General features: G+C 29.8%; 2 protein-coding genes across 2 annotated transcripts; one reads left to right on the forward strand and one right to left on the reverse strand.

The window, feature by feature from the left end:
- Positions 1 to 3,649: 3,649 nt before the first annotated feature.
- Positions 3,650 to 13,023, reverse strand: LOC137811995 (protein STRUBBELIG-RECEPTOR FAMILY 3-like). Its single transcript, XM_068613862.1, has 17 exons — positions 12,821 to 13,023; positions 12,552 to 12,700; positions 12,272 to 12,401; positions 12,024 to 12,092; positions 10,312 to 10,377; positions 10,113 to 10,184; positions 9,945 to 10,016; positions 9,791 to 9,862; positions 9,636 to 9,701; positions 9,448 to 9,513; positions 8,757 to 9,130; positions 8,365 to 8,612; positions 7,589 to 7,860; positions 5,442 to 5,580; positions 4,503 to 4,639; positions 4,248 to 4,404; positions 3,650 to 4,080 (listed from the first exon to the last, which is right to left on the reverse strand). Exons 2-17 carry the CDS (start codon positions 12,649 to 12,651, stop codon positions 4,018 to 4,020), a joined length of 2,103 nt encoding a protein of 700 aa, XP_068469963.1. The 5' UTR covers positions 12,652 to 12,700; positions 12,821 to 13,023; the 3' UTR covers positions 3,650 to 4,017.
- Positions 13,024 to 21,937: 8,914 nt separating this feature from the next.
- On the forward strand, positions 21,938 to 22,717 carry LOC137809484 (uncharacterized). Its single transcript, XM_068610591.1, has one exon. The coding sequence runs from the start codon at positions 21,938 to 21,940 to the stop codon at positions 22,715 to 22,717; it is 780 nt and encodes a 259-aa protein (XP_068466692.1).
- The last annotated feature ends 2,976 nt before the right edge of the window (positions 22,718 to 25,693 follow it).

Here is a 25,693-nt window from a genome sequence, read left to right on the forward strand (position 1 = left end):
GAATGATTTGAGACAAGCCACTGAATCAAAATTTGAAATCCATTTTCTTCAAGAATGGGAAGATGATGTGATTCTAAAGTTAAAATTATGATTAGATCTTTGAGTATATAGGTATTTGTAAAGTTTTAATATTCTGAATTGCATATAATAAACGAACAAAAAAGTGAAGTAAACTTTTTCATAAATTAAAATTAGTTGATGTATAATATAATTTGTGAAATTTTTCTCTTATAACATTATTAGTTTTTATTCATTTAATTTGTGCATAAATTATTTTTATTTTTTATTGAAAATTTTATTTATTATTTTTTAAATTGCTCGTGAAAATCTTATCTAAATAAATTTTATAGTTTTTTTATAATTAATTGCAAAACTTCTTATGATCTAATCAACTATATTATATTTTAGAAAATATCTTCGTGTTGTTCTTTGACTAGTTTGCATGGATTTTTTTTATAGGTTTCATATACTTCAAATAGTTTACTCACTTTTTTCCTGCCAAATAAAAAAAAAATACTAATAATAGAAGTTAATAAAATCAAACTTAAAAAATAGGAATTATATTAATTTTAAAGCAAAGTTGTATTCGTTATTAGGTTAAACGACATTTTATAGCAAATAAATTTAGCCAAATAATCTCATTATTGTCCAACTATATGTTGCTCGTGGTGTAGCTCAGTATCTTTTCAGTGTCAGTAAATACAGATGAAACTGTATTTATACGTTAAATAGTATATGTATGATGCACACAACACATTTTTTAGTTTTTTATAATTTAATAATTAAAAATAACATTATATCTATGTTGATGTACCCTTATTATGAAAATTACAAGTCCAAAGTCACAAAATGAGTGAGTGATAAAAAATTTATATCTATAGTCCTTCATTTTTCTCTCATATAAGTAGAATTTGCTTGAATTTATGTTAAAATTTATGTATGTATTCATATTAGAATATAAGTAACACAAACTTCTTGGAATGGTTCATGTTAATCAAATAATTAATTTGATGAATGGTTTATAATTATTAATTAACTATGCAAATTAATTTAAGTTATATTCAACAAATCTTCGCTTTGACTTAAACTCTAAATGTCAAATAGCTTTCATTTTATTGTTTTTTTTTTCTCCACCTACTTCTAATGTCAAGTGGCATTTATAACTTCAAATAAGTTCAAACAATATTTGAATTTTAATGATGAAAGTTCTTCTATTTAGATATAAGTTCTTTTCCCATATTATTTTTTCTTCTAATCCCTACTCACATTCTTGTTGCATTACAAGTGAAAACATCTTCACTCATCATATATTTATATTAAATTATTAGTGTTTTTCTTAAGTCATAGTTATGATATCAAATTGTCATGATAAAATTGTATTTGACGTAGAAATATAACTATAAAAAATAATTAACTCTAAGAATAATATATATTACTATGAAAAAGACAAAACTAAAAAAAAAAATCAATTAATTCTTTATTTCTTACAAGGCTCAGTCATGATTGTTTTTACTTCCTGCTTTACACTCTTATACATCTATTCGTATTAAAATATAAGAAACACAAGTTTTTTTTGCTATGAATAGTTCATATTAATCAAACTATTAATTTAATGAATATTTTATACCTATTAACTATATATTTAGATAAATTTAAACCATATTTAAAAATATTTTAAATAATACTTCATATATTTACGTTCATGTAAAATAGTTCATCAATTTTAATAAATTACATTTATTTGCATAAGTACTTGTAGAAATCAAATTAAACAACCGAATCACTAGAATAACATGTATTTTTTTCTTGCTTTCATGGTAGTATGATATTATCATAATTAAAAATTAAATAAAGTGAAGAGAATATTACTATATCTCACTAACCATTGTCAATGTTATTCGATGATTTTTACATGACTATTTTCAAGGTCTTCTTCAATCTTATTTAGAACGTGTTTGGATTCAATGAAATATTATTTAGAGAGAAAAAAAAGTTAAAAAAAATAATATATTAAAAAAATATGAAAACATAAAAATTGAGATAAGTTTCAATTTTAAATAGATTTATGAAGAAAATATCACATAATCATTATGTCTCATATATAATATATATGTTGTTAAATTTGTACTAATATTTATGTTTTTATTTAATAATAAAATAAGTAATTAATTTAATATTATTAAAATAAAATAATGAATAAAAAAAGTCAATCACATCAATTGTAATCTTTCTTCTCAATCTTTCTTTCACTTTCTCTTAATCTAATCTCTATTTATAACATGCTTTTCTTTTTTAGTTTTCATGTTTACCTCAACCTCAATCCAAACAAAATCTTAGTTTTCTTCATTGATCTTTTAAGTTGGTACTTGGAAAGTGATAAGAGTGTTTTAGGACATAGGAGGTGCATATGGAAGCAATGAAATGTAAATAAGAATGAATAAAAGTAGGTGTGGGTGATGAAGTCCTCAACCTCATTCATGGATTAGTGGATACAACTTTTATTATCAACTAACCAAACCTTAACTAACTACTTAATGCTTTCCTTTTCAACTCTTAACTACCCAACTGCTCCAATATATTTTCACTTCCCACACTTTTATGGCTTTTCTTTATGGAGACTAATTTTCTTATAAACATTTTATTTCTTTTTTTAACTTCTTTCTATTATATTTTTTATATGTTAATTTTAATAAATTACTTTTTGTTAGCACCAGAACTCAAATCAAAGAATTATAGTCCCCTTTAGTTTATATATATGTATATTTGTCACATAACAGTCCCCTTGTAATTTACCCTTAAATAAATTTATATCATCACTTGAACCAATCAATTCTCTTATTTGATTTTACTTCTTTTTAAATATTTGTGTAGTAACATTTATTATAAGTTTTTAGGTTTAATTAAAATTGTAGTCCCTAAAAAATATAGGGTGTTTTGGCTTAGTTCCCTATTTATTGTATTTATGATAATAAAAAATATAGGTCTCCTGGAAATCTAGGAACTAGTTGTTGTATAACTTTTTTATGATAATCAAAATTATTTATTGTTATTTATCTATTAATTTAGGGTAACATTTAAATACATTTATGTAAATATCACTTTTTATTTTACTACTTTGTAAATATATTATTTTTTATTTTAGTCTTTATAAATATGTTATTTTTATTATTGGTATCTGTGAAAAAAATTAATTATGTAGTCCATAAAAATATATCCATTTGTATTTGTAGTTCCCACAAATCATATATTTTCTAATTTAGTCCTATAAATATATTTTTGTATTTTAACTATTAGTGAAATTGTATATCACACATGACACACTTTTGATGATGTTATTAATAATGAATTAAATGTGAGAATGAGATGTATTAGTTGGAAACTAAAAATTTTAGTAACTAATTAGGTATATATTTAGAAATTATTTATTAATAATAAAAATTATTTTATATATTAATAATTTTTGTAGTTTTTGAAATTATATTTCATTTAATTAATATAGTGATTAATTATTTTTTGTTTTTAATTAGTTTTCATGTAATGATTTTTTCTAATGATTCAACTACGCTAAACAAAGTGTTGTGGGATAACTTATTTGTGTGGAACCAATCATCAATGTGTTGATGATAGACAAAATAAACTTAGGTTTGGATGGAAAGAATGTAGACAACTTCCATTGCAGAAGGGGCGAAATGGGTAGATTTTGAATCTAAACTGTGCCTACAAGATCTAATCTTACAGCATAAGCTCATGTGCATGATGAGTCCACACCTCTATTCACTTAATTTTAGAAACATATCGTAATATAAAATACTTAAACATGATGAAACTAGACAATGTAACACTTTTGCCTTTTGGAATAACACATAAAACACAACAAATTCACAAATTACAAAACGATTAATGACAATGGAAAAATGAAATAAAAGAATGAATATGTAACATTCAGAAAAATTGGTAACCACAGCTTCTTTTACTAGCTAAGGCAGTTCATCTCCTCAGTAACAACTACACGACCATCTACATCATTCGCAAGAGATCCTGAACAATTTCTGACATTGCTGGTCGAAATTCAGGTTCATGCTGGAAGAAAAACAATTGAAAAGAATAATGGGCCATAAGAATCATTATTATATCATTCAAATAGAAAGAACTTGTAAATTGTAACTACAACCTGATAAAGATACTGATTATCATTGTGACTCCAACATCTCTTATTGGATTTGGCATAAAAGGAGACAGAAAATTACCTGTATACATGAAGAAATAATGTCTGCAAAACGTGACAAGGATTTCTTAGGATATTCTCCCTTTAAAGAGGGGTCAACCATTTTTGACAATGCATCTATGTCATGGAGTTGAGGGATTGCCCATCTCACCAAAAACTGCTCTGCACGAGGCAGTGAGCTACAAATACACATAATTGATGGTGCCTTAGCCAAATCCAACACTTAAATTACAACTTTATTAAACACAAGTATTTAATCACTAAAAGGATTGCTAACCTGTCATAGGATTTTCGTCCAGTGAGGAGTTCTAGCATTACAACTCCAAAGCTAAAGACATCACTTTGCAGTGTATAACTTCCATTGTTATATTCTGGAGCACTGTAACCATGAGCTGTGAGTTGGTGCCCCGTCAACTGAAAATAGATGCACTATTGTTAGCCATAAATGAACAAAAATGGAGAAAAGTTATCCTTTAGTTGCTCCTGTGTGAGCCATCTTACAAGCATAACAACACCCACACACATGTGAAGTGAATTTTCAGAAATTGAGTTTTGGGACAATTTGGAATTTAAGTAATTTAGTTATATATGTATCCTTCATATAGTTTGTAGAACAGACCAATCATCCATTTGATCTAGGCTTTACCTAATTTTAAAGTCAAATTTGGTTAGCAGCAATCATGATGTAGCTAGAAAGAGGGTGTGGAATGATCAGTGTCTCTTTGAATCCTTTCACACCTAAACAAGTCTCATAACTACATCCATTTTTTTGGTACATGCAAATATAAGGGGAAGGTAAGGTTGAACATTCCAAAGTTTGTGCATGTCAAAGGCCTCAAGAAAGCACTTACTGGGACTTGGCTACTCTAAAGTGCATCCCCACTTTAGTGTTTACAGGGCAAAGACATTGTGATAGTCGTTGGTTTATAAATCAACAGGTGAAATTATAATAAAATACATGCTACTTGATACTACCAGTTAAGTCATCTGCCATTGGCCATAACTGCATCTTATTGTTTCTCAAAACTACTTCCTTAGCAGTCTGATTTATAAACATAAAATGAAATCCAACCACATGTTCCTATACTTTCATATTTATTAGCAATACAAGAATGTCACAAAGCATATTTAAAAAACACAAAAGAATCAAGACCCCAAATCCCCAAACTATGTATCCGTTTGAAATTAAGGGAAAGCATTAAAGCTGAAGAGTTACCTGACTAGCAAAGCCTGAAGACAGTAAAGAACCTAATCCACAATCAGAGACCTGCACTTCCAACTTGTCATTGAGGAGTACATTAGCAGATGTAAAGTTTCGGTGCACAATAGGTGGCTGAAAGTACTCATGCAAATACCTAATTTATGAGAAGAAAGGAGATGATCAAAATTAATGTTGTCAAGAAAATGACAACACTACCTTAACCTATTGTTAACAGTCTAAAGCATGACTTCTTTATATGTGGTGTCAAAACTGTTTAGGAAGTTTTATATTTTATCCTTATTATATTTTTATTTTGTATCACAGCTGTATCTTACTATTAATATTAGGATTATGTATTTAGAAACAATCCCACAATCATAGGGATTTGTTTCTCTAGAATTAGTTGTCCATATTTCCTAAAATAACTAGCAAGCTCTCATGTATATATAGGTCTAATGACCTCATAATTTAAATAGAAGAAAATATTATTCCTTCTAAACTTGATATGGTATCAGAGCTCCTGATCTTTAGGAGTCTCTGACCGTGCCTGAAAACCCTAAGTTGCAGCCGTCATTGCTGCACAACATTGAGCCTTGCTGCAGCCTTCATTGCTGCACAACCTTGGCCTAATCGCAGCCTTCATTGCTGTGTAGCCTTCACCGCGGCTACTGTTCACCGCGGTTACTGTTCACCACGCACTGTTCATCACGGTTACTGTTCACCGCCGCTACTGTTCATCACTGTGATGGCTGAGATCACTGAGATCGTGAATCCTATTGGGGACAGATCCCAAACTGCTGGAGAATTGCAGAATGTTCATTCTGCTTATAGATTAAATGGAAAAAATTATCTCAAATGGTCTCAACTCATTAGAACCATCTTGAAAGGAAAAGGAAAGGTCAGTCACCTGACTGATATGGCCCCTGATGAACAGGATGCCAAGTTCAAATCATGGGATGAAGAAGACTCCATGATCATGGCATGGCTGTGGAATTCAATGGTCCCAGAAATCAGTGATACCTGCATGTTCCTTAAATCAGCAAAGGAAATTTGGGAGGCAGTAGAACAAACCTATTCTAAGGCCAAGGATGCTGCTCAAATATATGATGTAAAAGTGAAAACCGTGGCTGCCAAGCAGGGAAACAAATCTGTTACAGAATATGCCAATCAACTCAAGTCCCTATGGATGGAATTGGATCACTACCGAGTTATAAAAGCAAAATGTTCAGAAGACTCAGCAATCCTTAAGGAGTATATTGAACAAGATAGAGTCTATGATTTCTTGGTAGGCCTGAATCCTGAATATGATCAGGTTCGAATCCAAATCTTGGGAAAAGAGAAAGTCCCAGGGCTTAATGAAGTGGTAGCCATTATTCGAAGTGAAGAAAGCAGGAGAGGACTGATGTTGGAGACCCCAACTACTGAAAGCTCAGCAATGAAAGCTGAAGGAGGAACAGCCATGCTAACTAACCAGAAGAAAAGCGGGTTTTCCAATATAGAGAAAAAACAGGAGGAAGTCTGGTGTACCTACTGCAACAAGCCGCGCCACACAAGGGAAAAGTTAGACAGTGGCTTGATTTGCACCCCATATGTGTCCACTCAGAGTCAACTTGCAGACATACTCACCAAAGGACTGAACTGCAGTAACTTTGAAAGAATTATATCCAAGCTGGGAATGGAGAACATCTATTCACCAGCTTGAGGGGGAGTGTCAAAACTGTTTAGGAAGTTTTATATTTTATCCTTATTATATTTTTATTTTGTATCACAGCTGTATCTTACTATTAATATTAGGATTATGTATTTAGAAACAATCCCACAATCATAGGGATTTGTTTCTCTAGAATTAGTTGTCCATATTTCCTAAAATAACTAGCAAGCTCTCATGTATATATAGGTCTAATGACCTCATAATTTAAATAGAAGAAAATATTATTCCTTCTAAACTTGATATGTGGATATGGAGATCCAACTTGCCTTTATTTCTTAAAAACCACCTAGCAAGGATTGTACATATTGCATGACTTAATATTATTTTGAATACATGACATAAAAATATGTTTGCAACCTCCATAAAAGACGAGCATTGTTCATTAATCAATATTGAATTTATTAAGTTACATGAAAGAGTTAATGATTTTGTGACTAAATGCTAAACTTACTCTAAAGCTCTTGCCGCTCCAAGTGACACTTTAATGCGATCATCCCATGAAAGGTTAATCCGAAGTTTATCATCTGTATGCAATGCATCATGAAGGGTGCCATTACTGCAATACTCATATACAAGTAGGTGTATGCTATACTCGGCACAGTAGCCCATAAGCTTTACAATATTAGCATGTTGAATTTTGGAGACACTGGAAACTAATTGAAGAAACTGTTCGTGATTTTGCCCCATAGATGCAGTAGCATTCAGCTTTCTAACTCCCAGTAACTACAGTGAAGATAATTTGAATGATGAGCATATGAAGCTCCACTTGAATAAATGAAACAACTAAAATAATTAGCAACTGATCATGTCAAGTGAGCACAACAGAAAAAATCTTAAAAAATCACAAGATCAGATTCATTACAAAAAATAATGTCTGTCAAGTATGAAACTGCGATCTATCTTTGAGACTAACTACCAAGGATCTCCAAGCATGTCTCTATTTCGACATTGAGAGGGAAAGAAAAGCACTTTAAACTGATCTTCTGAATTTATTCACCGTAGTAGAGGAAAAGAAATACTGTTCGAACTATTAAGAGTAAGCAAAAAAGATGAACAAATATCTGGCGTTTTCCTATAATTTTAAATAATGTTGTTTAAAAAAATAAAAAATTAAATCAAAATTGAAAAGTTAACTCTTCTTCCCTTTCACTCCATTGAAATCAAGGCTAAGTTATCAAAGAAATTAACTTAAGAATGCCCAATTACGATAAACTAGAAGAGCATTACCTTTCCATCAGGGAGTTCAGCCCTATAAACAGGGCCAAGCATGCCTTCCCCAATATAATTTTCTTGGGAAAAACTATTTGTGTACTGCTGAAGTGATGCAACAGTATAAACTTTGATGGAATTTGTTACAATTTGTCTTTTGGTTGCTTTACCAAATATAGCTGGATTAATGATTAAATTCTCTTCAGGAATGATTGGGAGTTGATATGGTGGTGCTGGCTGCAAGGGTGGAAGTTTTGAATCCCATCCTGCATTGTTTAATACATAAATGTTATCGCATTCTGAAATTAAAGAAATTCTTTTGCCATGTACTAATTGCAAATAGAATTTAAGAAGTTATATTGCAACTGGTAACACACTAAAAGAATAGAAGATTCATCATCTGATTTTACCTTTCTCCTCGTCATCAGTTGCTTCAAAAGTGGACTCACTGCTTGTACGTTTATGCAAAGATCTTCTATACACATTCATGTTGTGTTTCTTATAACTCTTGTTCTCTGGTCTTCTCTTAAAGCACCACAAAATTAGAAGACAAACTCCTAATGCAATAAATATTAAAAAGCCTGCACCAGCAATCCAAACTAATTTCTTAGTTCTGAAAGACCTCTCAGCAATTGCAGGTATTGGTGCTTTTAAGGTGGTAGCAGAGGGATTATTTGCCACTTTCCAAGGTGATATTTCTGGGGAAGGAGACATAGCAACAGGAGCAGGGGAAGCAGCCGGAGGTGATGGAATGATAGTAGTATTAAACGGATTCCCATCTTTTCTGCAAGGTAAATACTACTATAACTAACTTGTATAATGGGGATATGGATGAATTTATTTGACCACAATGCCTTATGCAAAGAAACTAAGCCAAAAATAAAATGCTCCAATAATCTGGTAAAGGATAATCTTAGCATATGGCTTTATATTTTATGGATATAAAACTAAAGTAGAAAATTTCGAATGTAACATCTCCATGAAGAACAAAATAATAATACTTGAACAAAGGTTTCAATTTAACAAGAGAAAAAGGAGTTTGACTAAAAACTCTATGTTAGAACAGAAAAAGATATAGCCAAAGTGTAAGCCATGACTAACCTGAAATTGGGGATACTCAACAACTCTGGAGGAATTGGCCCAGAGAATATATTGTTCTCTATATTCCTACATCATTTTAAATTCACAGTTTAACTTAAACGCACTTTAAACTTCTTAAGCATAAATAACAACAGTCATTTGACTCATTTATATGTCTATAAAGAGACTATGGTTTCTGAGAAATATACAGATCCTGAAGAGGGAGGTCCTGCAAAACAAAAAGGGTCCCAGAAAGTTGATTGTTCTGCAAATGTCTGCGAAAAATAAAATTTTAAAAACATATGTTCATTTCATTTAGCAAGTAGGAAAACATAACCTTTTAGTTGCTAAGAGTTTTACTCACAATGTGATAAGAGATGACAAATTCCCCATTGAGGGAGGCAGCTGACCACTCAAGTTGTTGCCAGACAGATCCCTGCAGCAATGCGCAGGATTTGTCATGGTAGAAAAAAATAAAGACACTGAAATATCAATGTGACTTAACGACATTTTCTTACATATTCAACAAACCAGTGAATTGTAGAAATGCATCTGGAATTTGTCCGTTCAGATGGTTATCTTTTAATGACCTAAAGGTGGCAGCACATTCTCATTCAAAATGAAAAAACAGATTTTGGAAAAATAGAACAACTTAGCACGAAGACAAGGCAATGCTATAAACTCACAAGTCTGACAATTGAGTTAATGAGGACAAGGCATCCGGAATGCTTCCATTTAATTGATTAGCTGCGAGTGACCTAAATTTATAAAAAGAAACATAGAAACTAGCATAAGGATAATCAATTATGGATAAGAATACAAATTATTTAGCAATAGCCAGTACAGTAAAACAAGTCATAAATTTGGTGATTAAAGAAAACTTACAAGTTCTTTAAAGTAGGGGACAAAGTGGATGGAATGGCCCCTCCAATATGGTTGTTGCTAAGATCCCTGCCCAATTGAGGAATAGAAAGCTTCTTGAGGTTTTCATGAAAATGAAAGCACAATTACAGAACCAAAATAAAAATTACATAAAAGAAACGCAATAATTTTCAATATGCCATGTGTGACATCATGCAATGCACAACAAAGTTATTGCTTCTTAGTCAAGAGCTATAATAGATCTGATTGGACTGGATAAGAGTTGGAATACACAGCTTCTTAACAGAATTTTACCCTGTTAAGAAGTCCAAAGAATCAAAATTTTACTTCCTCCTTCAACAGAGGCTACTAAAGATAAAAAGATTTGGGCAGGCAACAAAAAAAAGAAATTTACAGTAGGCTTACAAAATGATAAATAATTTTCATAATTTGCAGATTAATGATGTTAGGAACAAAATTTGGAGAATTAAAGCACCTGAGATGAGAGAATTAAATTTTTTATTTGGCAGATCACACAAGATAGAATTCTTACTAATCTACATATCTTAATGGGGAGCAACAAACTCAGCATACCAACATTGTTAATAAATGGAGGAGACAACTTTACATGCTTTCAGAGATTGTCCCACAGCTTCTCACATATGGTACCACCTCATAGATGCAGAAAATAGGAGCAGGATTTTAACTACTAAGTTGCAGAATTGGATAAAATTAAATATGGCCCATGAACACTAGCCAGCTGGATGACTTGAAAAGTACTTGGATGTTGCAAGCGACATCAATTGTTCTACGGCTGATGTCAGTTGGGCCAAGTCACAATCGAATATTAGTGTTTGGGCTGCTGAACTCCTAACTAGAAAGAGTTGCACTCAAACTATCAGCTATAGCTTTTAGCCTAGTGGTAAGCGCTCAATCCAACAATTGATATCAAGAGCCAAAGTCAGGAGTTCAATTTCCAGTTGAGCAATTGTTTAAGGGGAGATTGTTGCACAATTATCCTGTGACGTAGGTTAGGTGGACTGAGTCACAATCCAAGAGTTCAATTCCTAGTGGCACAATAGTTGATGGGGAGATTGTTGTAACTGGCATCACTTGTCCTATGATGGAGGTCAAGTGGCCAAATTGTAGCGCTTGGACTACTGCGCTCTTAAGTAGAAATAATTGCACCTTGACTACCAGCATTAACTTTGGTCTAGTAGTAAGCATTTGATCCAACATTAGACACACAACTACTACTATATTAAATGGTTTGGCAAAGATGTGTTGGAGTTATAAGGGATGAACAAGTTAGGTGGGTGGTTAGTTATGCAAAAAAGATAGAGAGAGCTTCAACTTTTGTGGAAGAATTATGGAAAGTTTATTTGGAATTATGTTTAGCAAAGGAACTCAAACTATAGAGGTCTAAGCTGATTCTGAGGTTACCCGCTTGATAAGCTCTGAGACAAGCTTTGTTGCATGTTGTATCTCAAAGTTGAAAAGTTACATTCAAAGATATTTACGGATAATCCAACCATTTTGGTCATGTCTTAGCAAACAAAGCAAGCAAAATGGGCGTGGCATACAAAAGTTCAGAATTTCAACGGTTAGCAGGGGAAAATAAAAAAAAAATGATACCGTGGATTACCCCATTCAAATATATAATAACACTGAATTCATTGGTTTTGAAATAAATGATAATGGCCTCTACCGTTTCTTGAAAATTCAAACACACTTACAATTCTATGATGGATGGGAAATCCAAATTACTTCCCAGTTGTCCACTTAAACTCATGCCTCCCAGTCGCCTGTCAACCCAAATATAAATTTTAGAGGGCCATATCCCAAGGGATCACATCCACCTTCATCAATTAAACAATTCAAGAACACCATATAACAGATAAAAACAGTGTAGTTTTTAAGAAAATAGAACAGAAAACAAGACTAAACAACCGACAATAGTTTAAGGAAGAGAGGAAAGACATACAAAGCAGTTATGTTGGAGAAGACACAACTCACACCTTCCCATTGTTCCAAGCATGGATCTCCTCCTAAGGCTTTCCACCCCTCGAGGGGTGGTGAGCCAAGAGCCACATACAAACTATTGATTGCCGCAACTGTGAAATGTGAACAATAATCACATTTAAAGAAAACTTTTAGCTAACATGCAAACAGAATACGGATGATGCTTTAGTCTTACAGAAACAGAGCATCATAAAATTAGAAACGAAACTACAAAATCAGAACCCTGAATTATTATTCTATACCATCAAGTGGATCAGTGTCCCCAACACAGAAAGTTGCACTGAAAGTCAACATTGAAAAGATGAAAATTTGCAAATTCAAGTCTGAATTCCAGCAACCCATTTCTTCCAAAGAAACTGTCTTCTTCTACTAACAGCACCTTTTCCACAGCCTTCAGACACACAGGTCTAAAAAACGTTACTAAACTAAGAATTGAAAATCGAAACAACAGAGTAAGCTAAAGGCATAGACTTTGATGAGAATGAGGGTAATTATGAAAAACGAAACATACCCTTTGGCAATCAGAGGCAAATAAAGCTAAAGTGAGGGAAGGTTAGAAGATGGTTGTTGAGAGTGTAAAAAGAAGAGATGGTTCCAATTGTCCAAAGTGCATACAGATGGAGACAGAAACACTCTGTTCTGCTGCTTTGTTCTTCTTTCCAAAAGTATGAGCTTTCAACTACTACAACGACAGCACTAACACTGTTTTTGGTTTGAACGTTCGATTCAAATACTCTTTAAATTAAAAGAATAAAAATTCAATTCTTGGGTCCACCAACGTTCCTTTTATGCTCACTCACTGCTCATGGTAATTCTATGTCCTTGCAGTTCAAACAGAATTATAATAAGAGGATTTTTAATTATATAATAATAATTTGATATAACTATCTAATTTATAATAATAATTTAATTTTTCTAATCAGTTTAAAGTTTTTAGAATCCGCACAAAACTTGTATATAAAATGTGTTGTATTTTTTTGTCAAGAGTCGTTTTAGTTTAGCGTTTATTTAGAAATATAAACTTTTTTTTAATAATTTTTGGAAATTGAAAATAGGAAGTCATTAGATCGGTTTCACCACTGTCAATATATAATATTGCATTATTTAATGCAATATAAAAATATGTTTTTTAATAATTTTTGGAAATTGAAAATAGGAGTTATTACATCGTTTTCACCATTGTATATCGATAATATTGCACTATTTAACGGGCACAAATTTTAAATGTGAAATTTTAATTTCATAATTAATAACATCTTTATTTTTCTAATTTTTGTGGTTACTGTTTTCTTTCAAAGTTTGAACTTAGATTGACGTTACCGAATTATGTGTATTTTATGTTTTATTTGTGTTCATGATTCTCTTATTCACTAGGAAGAAGAGAGAGGACATGAGGTGGTCAAATATTATTTATTTTCCTAAATTTGTGAATAAAACAAAAGTAAAAAAAAAGTTGTGGGGTCCACCAGTCTCTTTCTCTTTCAAAGACATGTTCTGTATTTGAAGTGTTGTAAATTTGGTGTAGCTGCCCTCAATCAAAAGCATTACTTTGCTGCCACCAGCATAATATAATGTTGTGGCCAAAGAGCCATTGAGCAAAATTGGCTCTTGTTAAATACATGTAAACATGCCCATCAAACAAATCACATTTGTCTAGTTCTTTTGATTAACCAAAATCTTAATAATTTTCTTCATTGTATTTGATAAATGTGTCACTATCACCTAACTCTTGATTGTTGCACACCTTATAGTTTTCCCTTTTTGTAAGTGGCTGTGATGGTTAGTATTGAAAATTGAGTAAAATAATTTTCTTGAAAGCAAAAGTTGTCAACAACAAAAAGTGAGTTCATTACACAGTTAGAAGAGTGTTCATTTGTATAACTTGGTGTGTAGTTGGAAAAAGAGCATGATGTTGGAATTGTGATTAATTTTTTAATATAACTCATGTTAGGTAGCATGTACCATTCCATGAAAAATAGTATACAAATAAAAAAAAATGGGGGACTAGATTGTTGGGTTGGGCTCACTTTCTATGTGGAGGTCTATGTGGAGGTCCAGCCCAATATTAATCATCTTTAGGTTTTTTTTGGAATAAAGAGAGTTGTTAGCATAGAGAGGGAGAGAAAAGAAAAGGAGAAAAGAGTGAAGAGAGGAAGTTCTGTCCAACAACTTTCAACTGATGCCGAGGTTTTCTTCACCGTTGGATCGGGCTGAGATTTTGTCAGCTAGTTCATAACTTGTGGTACTTCAATTTGACCGTTTGGATTGTTGAAAAATCACCAAAACAATGACCTATAAACCGCGTAAAGTAGCTACGAATTTTGTGAATTTTCTGGTTTCTTGTTCTCTGTTTCATCTCTGTTATCTTGTTATTTGACTGATTATTAAGCACAATTTGTTTTGTGATTTGAGACTCTCTTGTAACCTTAATTTTGATCATAGTGAAGCTTAATTGACTAGCTTGTGCCTGTGGTTTTTACTTCTCACATTGAGAAGGTTTTCCATGCTAAAATTTGTGTGTCCTCTTTCCGTGTGTTTTTGTTGTTGTCATTCTTTGTTATTGTTCCTCACAGATTCCAATCAAATGGACCTAATTTCAGCAATGGTAATAAAATCATATGATATTGTTGCACATTACTATCATTACTTTTTCTTAGGTTGACCTGTCTTGGAGGTCATCTTATCTACTTTCACTCCAACTTTAGGAGGACATCTCGGTCTCCTAGAGTTTTAAACAAATTCATCATCTTCTAAGAACTTTGAGATCAAATTGATTTCTTCTAAGAAAATACATGTCAAGGTAGATTCAACTGTATCTACTGATAAGATGTCGGACATGACAATGGAACCTCTTGTTCCTCACCCGAAAGAGATTCAAACTAATTTTACAAAACTAAATCTTAAAAAACATATTTAGAAGTAATTTGTTTGACAACAACTAATTTAGGACTTATTGAATTAGTTGTAGATTTTAGATGAGAGAATCCTTCTAAAAGACCAAAATTTTCAAGAGGTAAGGAATTCCTTTTTTTTTATAGAAAATAATTTGATTCATGAACATTTTCCAAAGAAGGCATATCAACAAAAATATCATCCTAAGATCCTGAACCAGCTCTTATATCTTCAGTCGATTTCTTAAACTTTTGACCAATAAGATATTCGTTTTCCGCTTGGGAATAACAACTTTAATAAGGTATAAAGATTAATAACAACTCCCTCAACTTTGACCATCCTTGCATTACGAACATGTACATCATATATTTGTGTCTCTACCCATAATTTTGTTTCTCTGTGACACCAATCGCTTCCTTGTGAGGAACATCATTAGTTTAATTAGTTTAATTAGTTTAATTGGTCTGGTTAATCACAAGTTTATATTGTACAACAATAGTAGCATCCAGTTGACCGTGTTATTAAGGTTATCATGATTTCATTTGCATCTAGAGAAATTATGCCCTGTCATTTTGCATGAAAAGCATAATGGAGTCAACTTTTCAAATTCAATATTTGCAATAAAAGAAAAACTAAGTCTTTCCACCAAAATTTGAATAGGCAAAGCAGATAGGATATCAATATCAACTAACATTCTAGCAAACAAACCTTTAGATTTACTCATGGTGAAATCATCAAGAGAAAAAGGAGTATCAATTCCTTTCGCTATAGAGAAAATTGCTTTTGATTGTCAATATTTCATAAGAAGATCGTGAATCCTAATCCAACATTGAGCTTTGATGAGCTTCATGTAAGATGTCATAGAGTCTTCGGTCCAAGCAAACTCTCAAGATACCCGAATTAAGATTTCAAAACCTCACTACTAGGACATTTCTCATGTCTTCAAAGGAAGAAAAAACAAATTTGTAAAACCTTTTTCCCAGAAGAATAACTTCCCATGATCCCAGAGATTTCCAAGCAAAATCTAGCTTTTTGCATACGTCCATATGAGTAAGAGGTTTGTCACATTTGGATAGTATTAATTTTCAATTGAGGTGATTTTTAGGGTGTAATCTGAATTGAAGTTTTAGTAATAAATGAAGGAAAAATTTTGTTTGTTCAAGGAAATTGCAATTATGTTGGGATTCTTATATCTTAACTCTTATTATTAAATTCATAGTTTATATATATATATATATATATATATATAAAGTAATTTGAACACTATATATTCTGTGAAGATAAAGTCTGAAAATTGAAAAGTAATTTAAAAAAATTAAAAAAAATATGTTATGACTAAATAAATAAAAATGAAAAACAGTTTATAAATTTAAAGTTATTAATTAATTACGAAAATATAATATTTAATTTTTAAAAATAACTATATAAAAGAACCTTCTTATGATAAGAAGGAATAAAATAAATAATAAATAAATATAATATAAAAAATAATAAGATTTTTTTTTAATTATATAAATTATTAGAGAGAGAGAGAGATTTGGAGTTAGGTTTTGAAGAATACTTATAAGTAATTTATCAAAAAGGGATTTTTAAGGTGTTTTATATATACATTTTGTTTTACTAATTTTATATGCATTTTTATATACATATATGGTATTTTTAGTGAAAAAGAAAACACTTTCTATATTTGTGTATTTCAATATATAAGTATTTATATTTTTCAAGAATATCATAAATTAAATATCTTAAAATTATTTGTGATTATGATTTTAATAACACATTTTGAATTTAAACAAGTTAGATATTGTATGTAAGAGTGTGTGAGATTTTGTATGAGATTATTCATCCGTTGAACATTGAAAGATAAACGAGTTGAAAGGCTTTGTCTGAGGTTATTTATTTACGATGGTGGTTAATTATGAAAAAAAGTCTAACTACTCTCTAAGAACATGATTAAATGAGCATTGGACCTACATGGGTCTAAAATGACCTCCTTATATGTAGGGATCCATGACAAAAACTATAAATAGGTGAATGCTCCAAAAATGAAATGTAATGAATGTTTAACCCTAAACACAATTATAACATCACCACATCTGACTTAGCGTTAAAGTATTTTTGTAGATACTTTGCTTCGGACAGAAAGACAATTTATATTTTGAAAGACAAAAAATTACAAGACTTAAAAGTAAATGATAAAAGATATTCAATCTTGTAAAAATTATTTGTTTCCTAGATTAAATTAAGTTAATATAATAGACTATTTACAAAACTGAGATCCTATCTTATTTATTATAATCTAAGGACCAAATAGAGGATCAAACTTCTAGAAATACTATAGAAAAATAATAACTTATTTTCTATATGCAAAAACATCGATTTATATACTAATTTCAAATATTTTCTTCAAACTCCATTTGTCATCTTTGTAATAATCCTTCCTTTCTACGTAGTTGTTATACTTTTTTTTATTTGTTTATTAGATTTAACTCTAGTAGTAACTCTCTCCAATTTCTTAGATGGTTTCATCTTCCTTCATTATCAATGATTAAAACTTCGGCAATCCCTAAAAAAACACAAGTGACCATAACAATTTTGGGTTTATAGATAAGAAACAGATAACAAAAAAGACACAGTAGTTTAAATTTTCAAAGGCATCTCATACATTTTGAAGAGAATGGTATATTAATTTTATGTTTAAGGATATTTTGATTTGACCTACTTTTAGAACATGAATCAGTTTTCACATAACCTTAATTATTACAATTGATGAAGATCTCTTGCTTAAAGTAGAGAATGAAAGATTCTTATGAACCCTAATAAAAAAAAAAGCAGCTCAAATGTAAAAGAAAGGAAAAGCAAAAAGAAAAGAAAGTGCAAATTCTTATTCACAAAGTAAAGTACATCAATGTATATATAAAAAAAACAAAAACTAAAGCCTAACAAAAAAAATAATAAGGAAAGTTGAGAAAAAAAACTAATAAAATCCAATAACTTAAAATAGAAAAGTAAATATGTTAACATTAATTTTTTAATTTTTTTATCAAAATTATGATTGATTTTAGAATTCTTAGTTTTGGAGTATTGCATTCCACAAAGAGTAATTTTCAAATATGATGATGAAATGTGAAATCTGAAAAAAAAATTATAAATAATTTCTAGAATTTATATTTTGAAATATAAAATAAATAATATATTTCGAAATGTGATTTTTAAATAGAAAAAATATATTTTGAAACGTATAGTTTAAAATATAAAATATTATTTTTAATGTTTTAAAATGTATAATACAAAAACATCATCTGAAGCTGCGCAAATGAAAACCTTTAGATAAATAATTTTTGCGGGAGTGAAACTTGAATTGAACTGTTCTTACTTAATCCGTTTTTGTTTGATTCTGTGCCCTTGAAAATTTAGGCCTAACAAATCATTGTTGATGAATATTTCGGTGTAAAAGTTTTATAAATCCAAAATGTCTTTTAAACAATAATTTTTTTCGGATGGAAAGTTGATTCTTCATTACTCAAGTACCAAGTCAAATAATAACTACGTATGATAATATGTAATTTGTTATTTTAAAAAAATTTTGCGATTATTATTAATCTTGCTATATACACGTTCTTTCCAGATCTGATGGCGTCGTTGTTTTCATAAACATGATGAGTACAGAAGAAAAAGAAGAATTATTAGTCTGGTCCATGTCCTTCTCAGATCGGAGGTGATAATTAATTCTTAATTTCTACGAAACCAGATTCTAATACACAGGATTTAGCAGTAAAATTCAGATGAGATTTTTAAATGTCATGTTTGTCTAAGATTGAGGATGGTGAGGGTAACAAAACTTCATACATAATATATTTATTATTACTTTTATATATATATATATATATATATATATATATATTATTTAATTGAGATATTAAGAAGTGAACTTTAAGTCTAAATCAACTCCATAAACGACTCATGAAGTGAGGTTTGCATCCACCTATATACTATGAAAAACTCTAATATCTAGTCGATGTAAAATCTCTAACACATCCCCTCACGTCGAGACTGCCAACTCATGCGTGGAACTATATATTATGGATAGTCCGATAGCGAGTGACACGATAGGTCCAACACAAACACTTGCTAGGATAGGTTCGAAAATGGCTATAATATCATCTTAAGAAGTGGACTTTAAGTCTAGCTCAACCCTATAAAACCGTCTCATGGGGTGAAGTTTGCACCCACTTATATACTATGAAAAACTTTAATCTCTAGTCGATGTAGAATCTCCAACATGAGAAGAAATAAATAGAGGAAATAAATGAAAAAATGTAAAAAAAATAATAGAAGGAACCAAAGCAATTATAATCCATTATATATATATATTATTTATTTATTTTAAACACATTCACTTTATTCTCCATAACATACTAATTTCATTTTCAAGGATTAAAACATTCGTAAAATATTCCCCTCAATTTATTTAATTTTTAATTTTTACTGATAAAAAAAATATTAATTTCATTTTCAAACACATCTTTTCATTTTTAGAGTATAATAAATTATGTTTTTCCATATTTCACTAGCAAATCAGCATTATTTCTTCTTTTCTTTCTTTTTTTTCTCTCTTTTTTTTTCATCCAAACTCAACATTTTACTATAGAATATGTAACTTTTGAAATTCTTAAAATTTTGTAATAATTAATTCTAATAAATGCAAGCGAAAATGCATAAGAAAAAGTTGTTTTACTTTTTCTGCACGAGCATAGGCTCTCTTTTTCTTCATGTTTTGCATTAAACTAGAATAATTTATCCATAACCTTTGAACAAAGAGAAATTCTACTGTGAACAAATATACTTTAATAGAGAAATTATAAAATAAAGAAGAAAACCTTCTGGTTTGTATTGAAAGTGTCATAGATTTATGGTTACAGGCATGGCCAACCGAAAACTCTGACATAAAACATTGGCACTTTTGTTCTTCATTGGCCCTAGAATGCATCTTTGTCAGCTTATGAAATTCCTTGTTACTACAGTCTGCAGGCAAACACATGCAAAATGTGTCATGCTGTTTCCTTCCTCCAAGAATCCAATGCATGAATCACTTGTGATGTTTTCTGGTTGGAACTGTGTATCATGTTACTTCTATAGTAGCAGATAGGTTTTTACTTATTCAGGAACTCACAGACCGTGTTTAATGGTAATTATATTAAAAACTATATTAATATCAAAATTAAAGTATGCTTTTAATTAACTAGCTCAAATTTATAAGATTTATTAGAAAAAAATTATTATACTTATAATTTTAATATGCTCTTTAATAAAAACTTATTACTTTTAAGTATTTAAAATTAGTCCATGAGATAGAGATGTTAATGAAACTAAATGAAATTTATAGTGATTTTGTTTCTCTTAAACATCTATCATATATAGGTATTTCCCATAAGGGTTTAATTCTAAATTATTTTAAAATAAAATTAAGAATTAATTATTCATTTTGTCTAGTTTTTTAAAAATTAGTTTTAATACTTAACATTATCTTTTTGTCTTTGATTTTTTAAAATTTCTTTTGATATAATACTCAAATTAACACTAAAAAATAAAAAATAAATACATATGGAAACTTAAAAAATTATTTTATGTAAAAAAACTAAAATAAATGTTTTCTGACACATGAATTAATAGGAAATTAAATCTAAAATAATTTATTTTAAGCTAAGACAATCTTCTTTTTAACCACTACACAGATGTATATAATTAACTTCTGAAATTTAGAGTGAGTCCACATTTATGCTAGTATTAGTTACATTAACTTTAAATTCTTATTACAAATTTAAAAGTAAAAATAAATGAAATATTTTTTTAGAGTAGGGAAATGTCTCCACCTCTATTGCAATATCAGTCTTAAAATAATCATTATTTTTTCATTTTAAATTTAGTATAATATAATTTTAAGGGAAAAAATTTTGTTGACAAAAAAAAACATAGATAAACCATCATAATAATATTTTATACTAAAAAATAAATTAAATATTATTAAAATATTAATTTATTTATTTGTTAATTGCATGTTGTGTCAACATATCATATGTTAAGTTAAAAACATTTACCTCACAAAGTAATAAAATAATATTTAATTATTTATTTTATATTTTAATTTTAAATATTATTATATTATTATAATGTAATGTGAAAGTATATATTTTTTAGTGTAAAAAAATCTTTTCCAAATAATAACTAGTATAACTGAACTCACTCAGACCTTTAACATATTACACTACATCTCATGCCTCAACATAATCGGCACCTAATACAAAATTGCAGGACACAGATGGGGCATAGATCACCAATCATCCCATGCAAGAGCTTTTATTCTCTCTTTCCCAATATTTGTGTACAATTTCATGAAAGCAGGGACGAATATCACACACAAAACGACATAGTTGCCACCCCATCCCTAATCCATTAGAACACACTCCCTTAGTTTGTTGCCTGAATGAATCTACCCTATTTCATCTGCATTTTAACTTTTCCCCATTGCTTCTTGTCTTTTGCTATTAATTTTTTTTGCATATCCCCACATTAAATGCACACCCTCACTTTCACCCCAACAATTTACTCGGTTCCTTAACTAACATTAGCTGTGAAACACCAAGCTCACTCATGGAACCCCCAAAAAACCTTTGAGCCTTCCCTCAACAATGTTTCTCCTTTGAAGGAAACCAAACACTTGGTTTCCCACATAGAAATGGGTTGTTGTGTCAGTTGTAGTCACAAAACCTCGACCTCGCCACTAAGAAACTTCCATGCTTCACCACAACCGCTTACTTACCGAGAGAATCCTTTAGAAAGCAGCAGAGCAACAGAGGAAGAAAGTGAAACAGTGAAGCAAGTGCTCTTGGAAGGCCCCAAATGGAACCCAACAACCTTTGACAAACCAAAACCTCAGAAGCCACTCCAAGACAAGTTCAAAGATGAACAGAGCAAAGTTCAGAAAAAGCCATTGTCCATTCATAGAGCCGAAGACCCCACAGAAGAAGTTTGCAGCTTGAGCGAAACCATGTCCACAACTACTTCAATCACCGAGCACAGAGAAGAAACGTGCAAAAGGGTCGATATATCTCAGGCCAAATTGCAGAAAAATCGTTCCTTTCCCGGTGAGAGAAGAGAGAGAACAGTGCATGGTGCAAGGAACAACCTTAAGTCTATGAGGCTAGTTCAGTGCAGAGACCAAACGGCTCAGAAAACAGGCAGCGTTGGAACACTTCGCCGGCAAGATCCGGCCGAGAAATCTTTCCGGCAGTCAAGGTCGCCGGCCACCGGTGCCAAAACCGGAGGATCTAAGTCCGTCGTGGGTCGGAGCCCATCTGTGAGAAAAACTAACCGGTACCCAGCTAGGGTAACGACAAGCACAACGGGAAACGGTTGCCGGAAAAATGATAATCCGGCGACGGCGAGGAAATGGATTTCTGGCGGCGAGTCACTGGAGAATCCACTTGTGTCATTGGAATGCTTCATCTTTTTATAGGACTTTGTGAATGAGCAGCGATGGTGGTGGGTGGCGCCACCAGTGAGCCACCGTTTAGTGGGTGAGCTTAGTGTGAAATGATATTATGAGTAACTCGTCATTTATTATTTATGTACTTTCTTCGATCTTCTTAATTGCTTATGCAGTTTAGGTATAAATATGGTAAGTCAAAGGTGTGAAATAGGACATTGTCTTAACTTTTGAATTGCATCAATGGCATTGGTAAAATAAAAAACAAAAAGGGTAAAAAAATCTTGAGAAAATGTAAAAGAAATTAATAAAAAAAAACTAACAAAAGGCTTTCTTTCTAAATTTGTTGGTGAATAGAGCCAAAGCAATGCATACTGGAGTGGCAGATTTTGGAAATTATCCTCTGCAACAAGATTTTGGAAATTGTTTGATAAGATGGAGGAAGAGTTTGAATAGTTGCAACAGGTGTATTTATTTGGTGATGGCACTTATATTATACCAGAAAATCGAAGATGTTTTCCACAGGTGCCAGAGCCTCTTCATTATTAGATGGAAAACAAAATTAAACAACAATATGTAAAACTAAAATTGAAAAATATCGTATTTAAATGTAAATTTTACGAATTTCAGATTTGAGAATTAGAAAGATGGCTAATAATTTTTATTTTTATTTTTACTTTTATTGATAAATGACAACTTTTAGTTTTTATATAATATTTTTTGACCATGTCATTATTTAACCCAGCAAAATAAGGTAGCTACTTAGATAGCTTTTTTTATAAAAAAAAAAATATCAGAATTAGTTTAAAATATGACATAAAATAAACAGTATGAAAAAAGGTATATTAGTTGAAAGTAAAAATATAATTAAAACGATTATCTATAAATAAAAATCATAATAGTTTTAAATTAATTGAAAACTAAAATTATAAATACTCTAAAATATATTTTCAGCAAAATGAAATTGAAATTTATATAAAAATATCATATAAACAAGTTAATTTTATAATTTTCAACTATAAACTTTCTATAATACGTTTGTAATGTTATACTAACACTTTTGTATTATTTGGTAATTGATATATTTGATATGCATGATATGGCAACTTTGTAATATTTGTGATATTACTGTTAGAAAATTATTAAATATAAATTAATTTTAAAAATTAAAAATAATTACTTCTTATATTGACAAAATTATATATTATTTTAGAGACAAAAAAATTATTGTATCTAAATTAGTTTTTATAAATAGTTTTTAAATTGATATTTAATTATCTACCTTAGTTTTAGCTACCAATTATTTAGATTTTAAAGTTCGTATCTAAAATTTTGGTATTACTAGTTTAGAAATTATTTATTAATAGAAACTAATTTAGATACCAATAATTTTTTTAGTCTATAAAAATAGTATTTAATTTTGTCAATATAACAATTAATTATTTTTTGTCTCTAAAAATAATTTTTATTTAATAATTTTCTTGTAGTGTAGGAACTAATAATATTATTTTTTATAAATAAAAAGATAAAATATATTTTTTTTTTTAAAAAAACTTCAACAAATATTTAAAAATTATAGTAAGGTTTTAGATAAATTTAGGGTATTTTTGTCTCTTTATTTTTAAGACAATCTCTTAAAATATAAGTAATAACAAGAGAACAACTAAAAGATAAGGAGATTTAAAAAAAAAAATACTACAATGAGAAGCTTATTTTTAGTTCAAAAGGTTTAACTAAGTTCACTTTTAAAATTCTAACCCATAACAAAGCGTTCACACCTATATATCCAAATTTTTTATTTTTATCATTATTATATATTAAATAATGAATAAAAATAAATTTATGATACATATATTTATAACATTTAAATATTTTTATAATTTATATTATCTTAGTATTTTTTATTATATATTAAATAATAAATACATATAAATTTATGATAAAAATAAAAAAATATAAATAGACATGCATTACAAATTATATTTAATTTTTCATATGAAATCTTGTTACTCACTCTCAATATATGTGGATTTCTAACCATAACACTAATTTAGTGTTTATTTTTATGATATTTTTTATGATAAACCTAATGGAAAGAGTGAAATAAAAAAATATTTATTTTAAAAACAAATTGATTCTGTACAAATAATTATATTAACATGTTATATAAATATTAATATTTAAAAATATTTTTATTAATCAAAGATATATTTGAAATTATTTATAATATTTAAGGTACGCTTTTTCATATTTTTAATATTTATAAATATAGTTATATATTGAAAATGCGTGTGCGGATAAGTTGGTTAATTTAAAATTTATTCATATAAAATCATTTCATTTGTATAATAGGTTTCCATCTAGTCTGTTCTTATAATCTCTTTATGAATATGTATAGTCTACCTATATATTGTTTTCGTTAATATATGGGTTTGGTCTACTCTCCCCATATTTTTGTATTTTCTTTCTTTTTTTTAATAATAGTTTTTTCATGTGATGATAAATGATTGTTGTTCATTGAGGTATAAGTCTAGCTGAGATGTCAAGTTGCATAGCGATGTCTAACATGAAAGTTTTTATAAAAAATATATAGTTATATATCAATATAAGAGGTTACGGGTTACCTCAGTGCACCACAATATTTTAACTCATCATTTCGAACAATTTTTTTGATTGTGCTTTAATAAAGAGGGTAATAGCTTGTGAAAAAGTTTGTGGGTCTTTGTGATTTGGTGTATTTGGAAGCATAGAAACAGGATTATTTTTAATCAATCAAAGATAGATGCAGAGGAAATCCTTACAATGACACAAATTCAATCTTAACCATGAATGAAACATAAAGTAAGGAATGTCAACTTCTCATTTTCTGATTAGATATATCTCCCTCTATTTGTATTAAGATGATAACAAAATAAGAATGTGGGCATAAAAGCTTTACTTGCCTTATTTTGTTTAGCTTTCTGTTTTTTGGCAATGCTGGAATTGAATTTAAAAATATGTAATTTG

This window comes from Phaseolus vulgaris, chromosome 2 (genome assembly GCF_000499845.2).
Source record: "Phaseolus vulgaris cultivar G19833 chromosome 2, P. vulgaris v2.0, whole genome shotgun sequence".
Lineage (NCBI taxonomy): Eukaryota > Viridiplantae > Streptophyta > Magnoliopsida > Fabales > Fabaceae > Phaseolus > Phaseolus vulgaris.

What these genes read in the sequence shown, in the direction of transcription:
- LOC137809484 (XM_068610591.1), top strand. Translation starts at nt 21,938, where the DNA reads ATGGGTTGTTGTGTCAGTTGTAGTCACAAAACCTCGACCTCGCCACTA.
- LOC137811995 (XM_068613862.1), bottom strand. Translation starts at nt 12,651, where the DNA reads ATGGGTTGCTGGAATTCAGACTTGAATTTGCAAATTTTCATCTTTTCA. An exon ending in TCCCCTACTTTAAAGAACTT is followed by an intron (nt 10,185 to 10,311) that starts GTAAGTTTTCTT and finishes TTATAAATTTAG; the next exon opens with GTCACTCGCAGCTAATCAAT. An exon ending in GGAGCGGCAAGAGCTTTAGA is followed by an intron (nt 5,581 to 7,588) that starts GTAAGTTTAGCA and finishes CTCATAAATTAG; the next exon opens with GTATTTGCATGAGTACTTTC.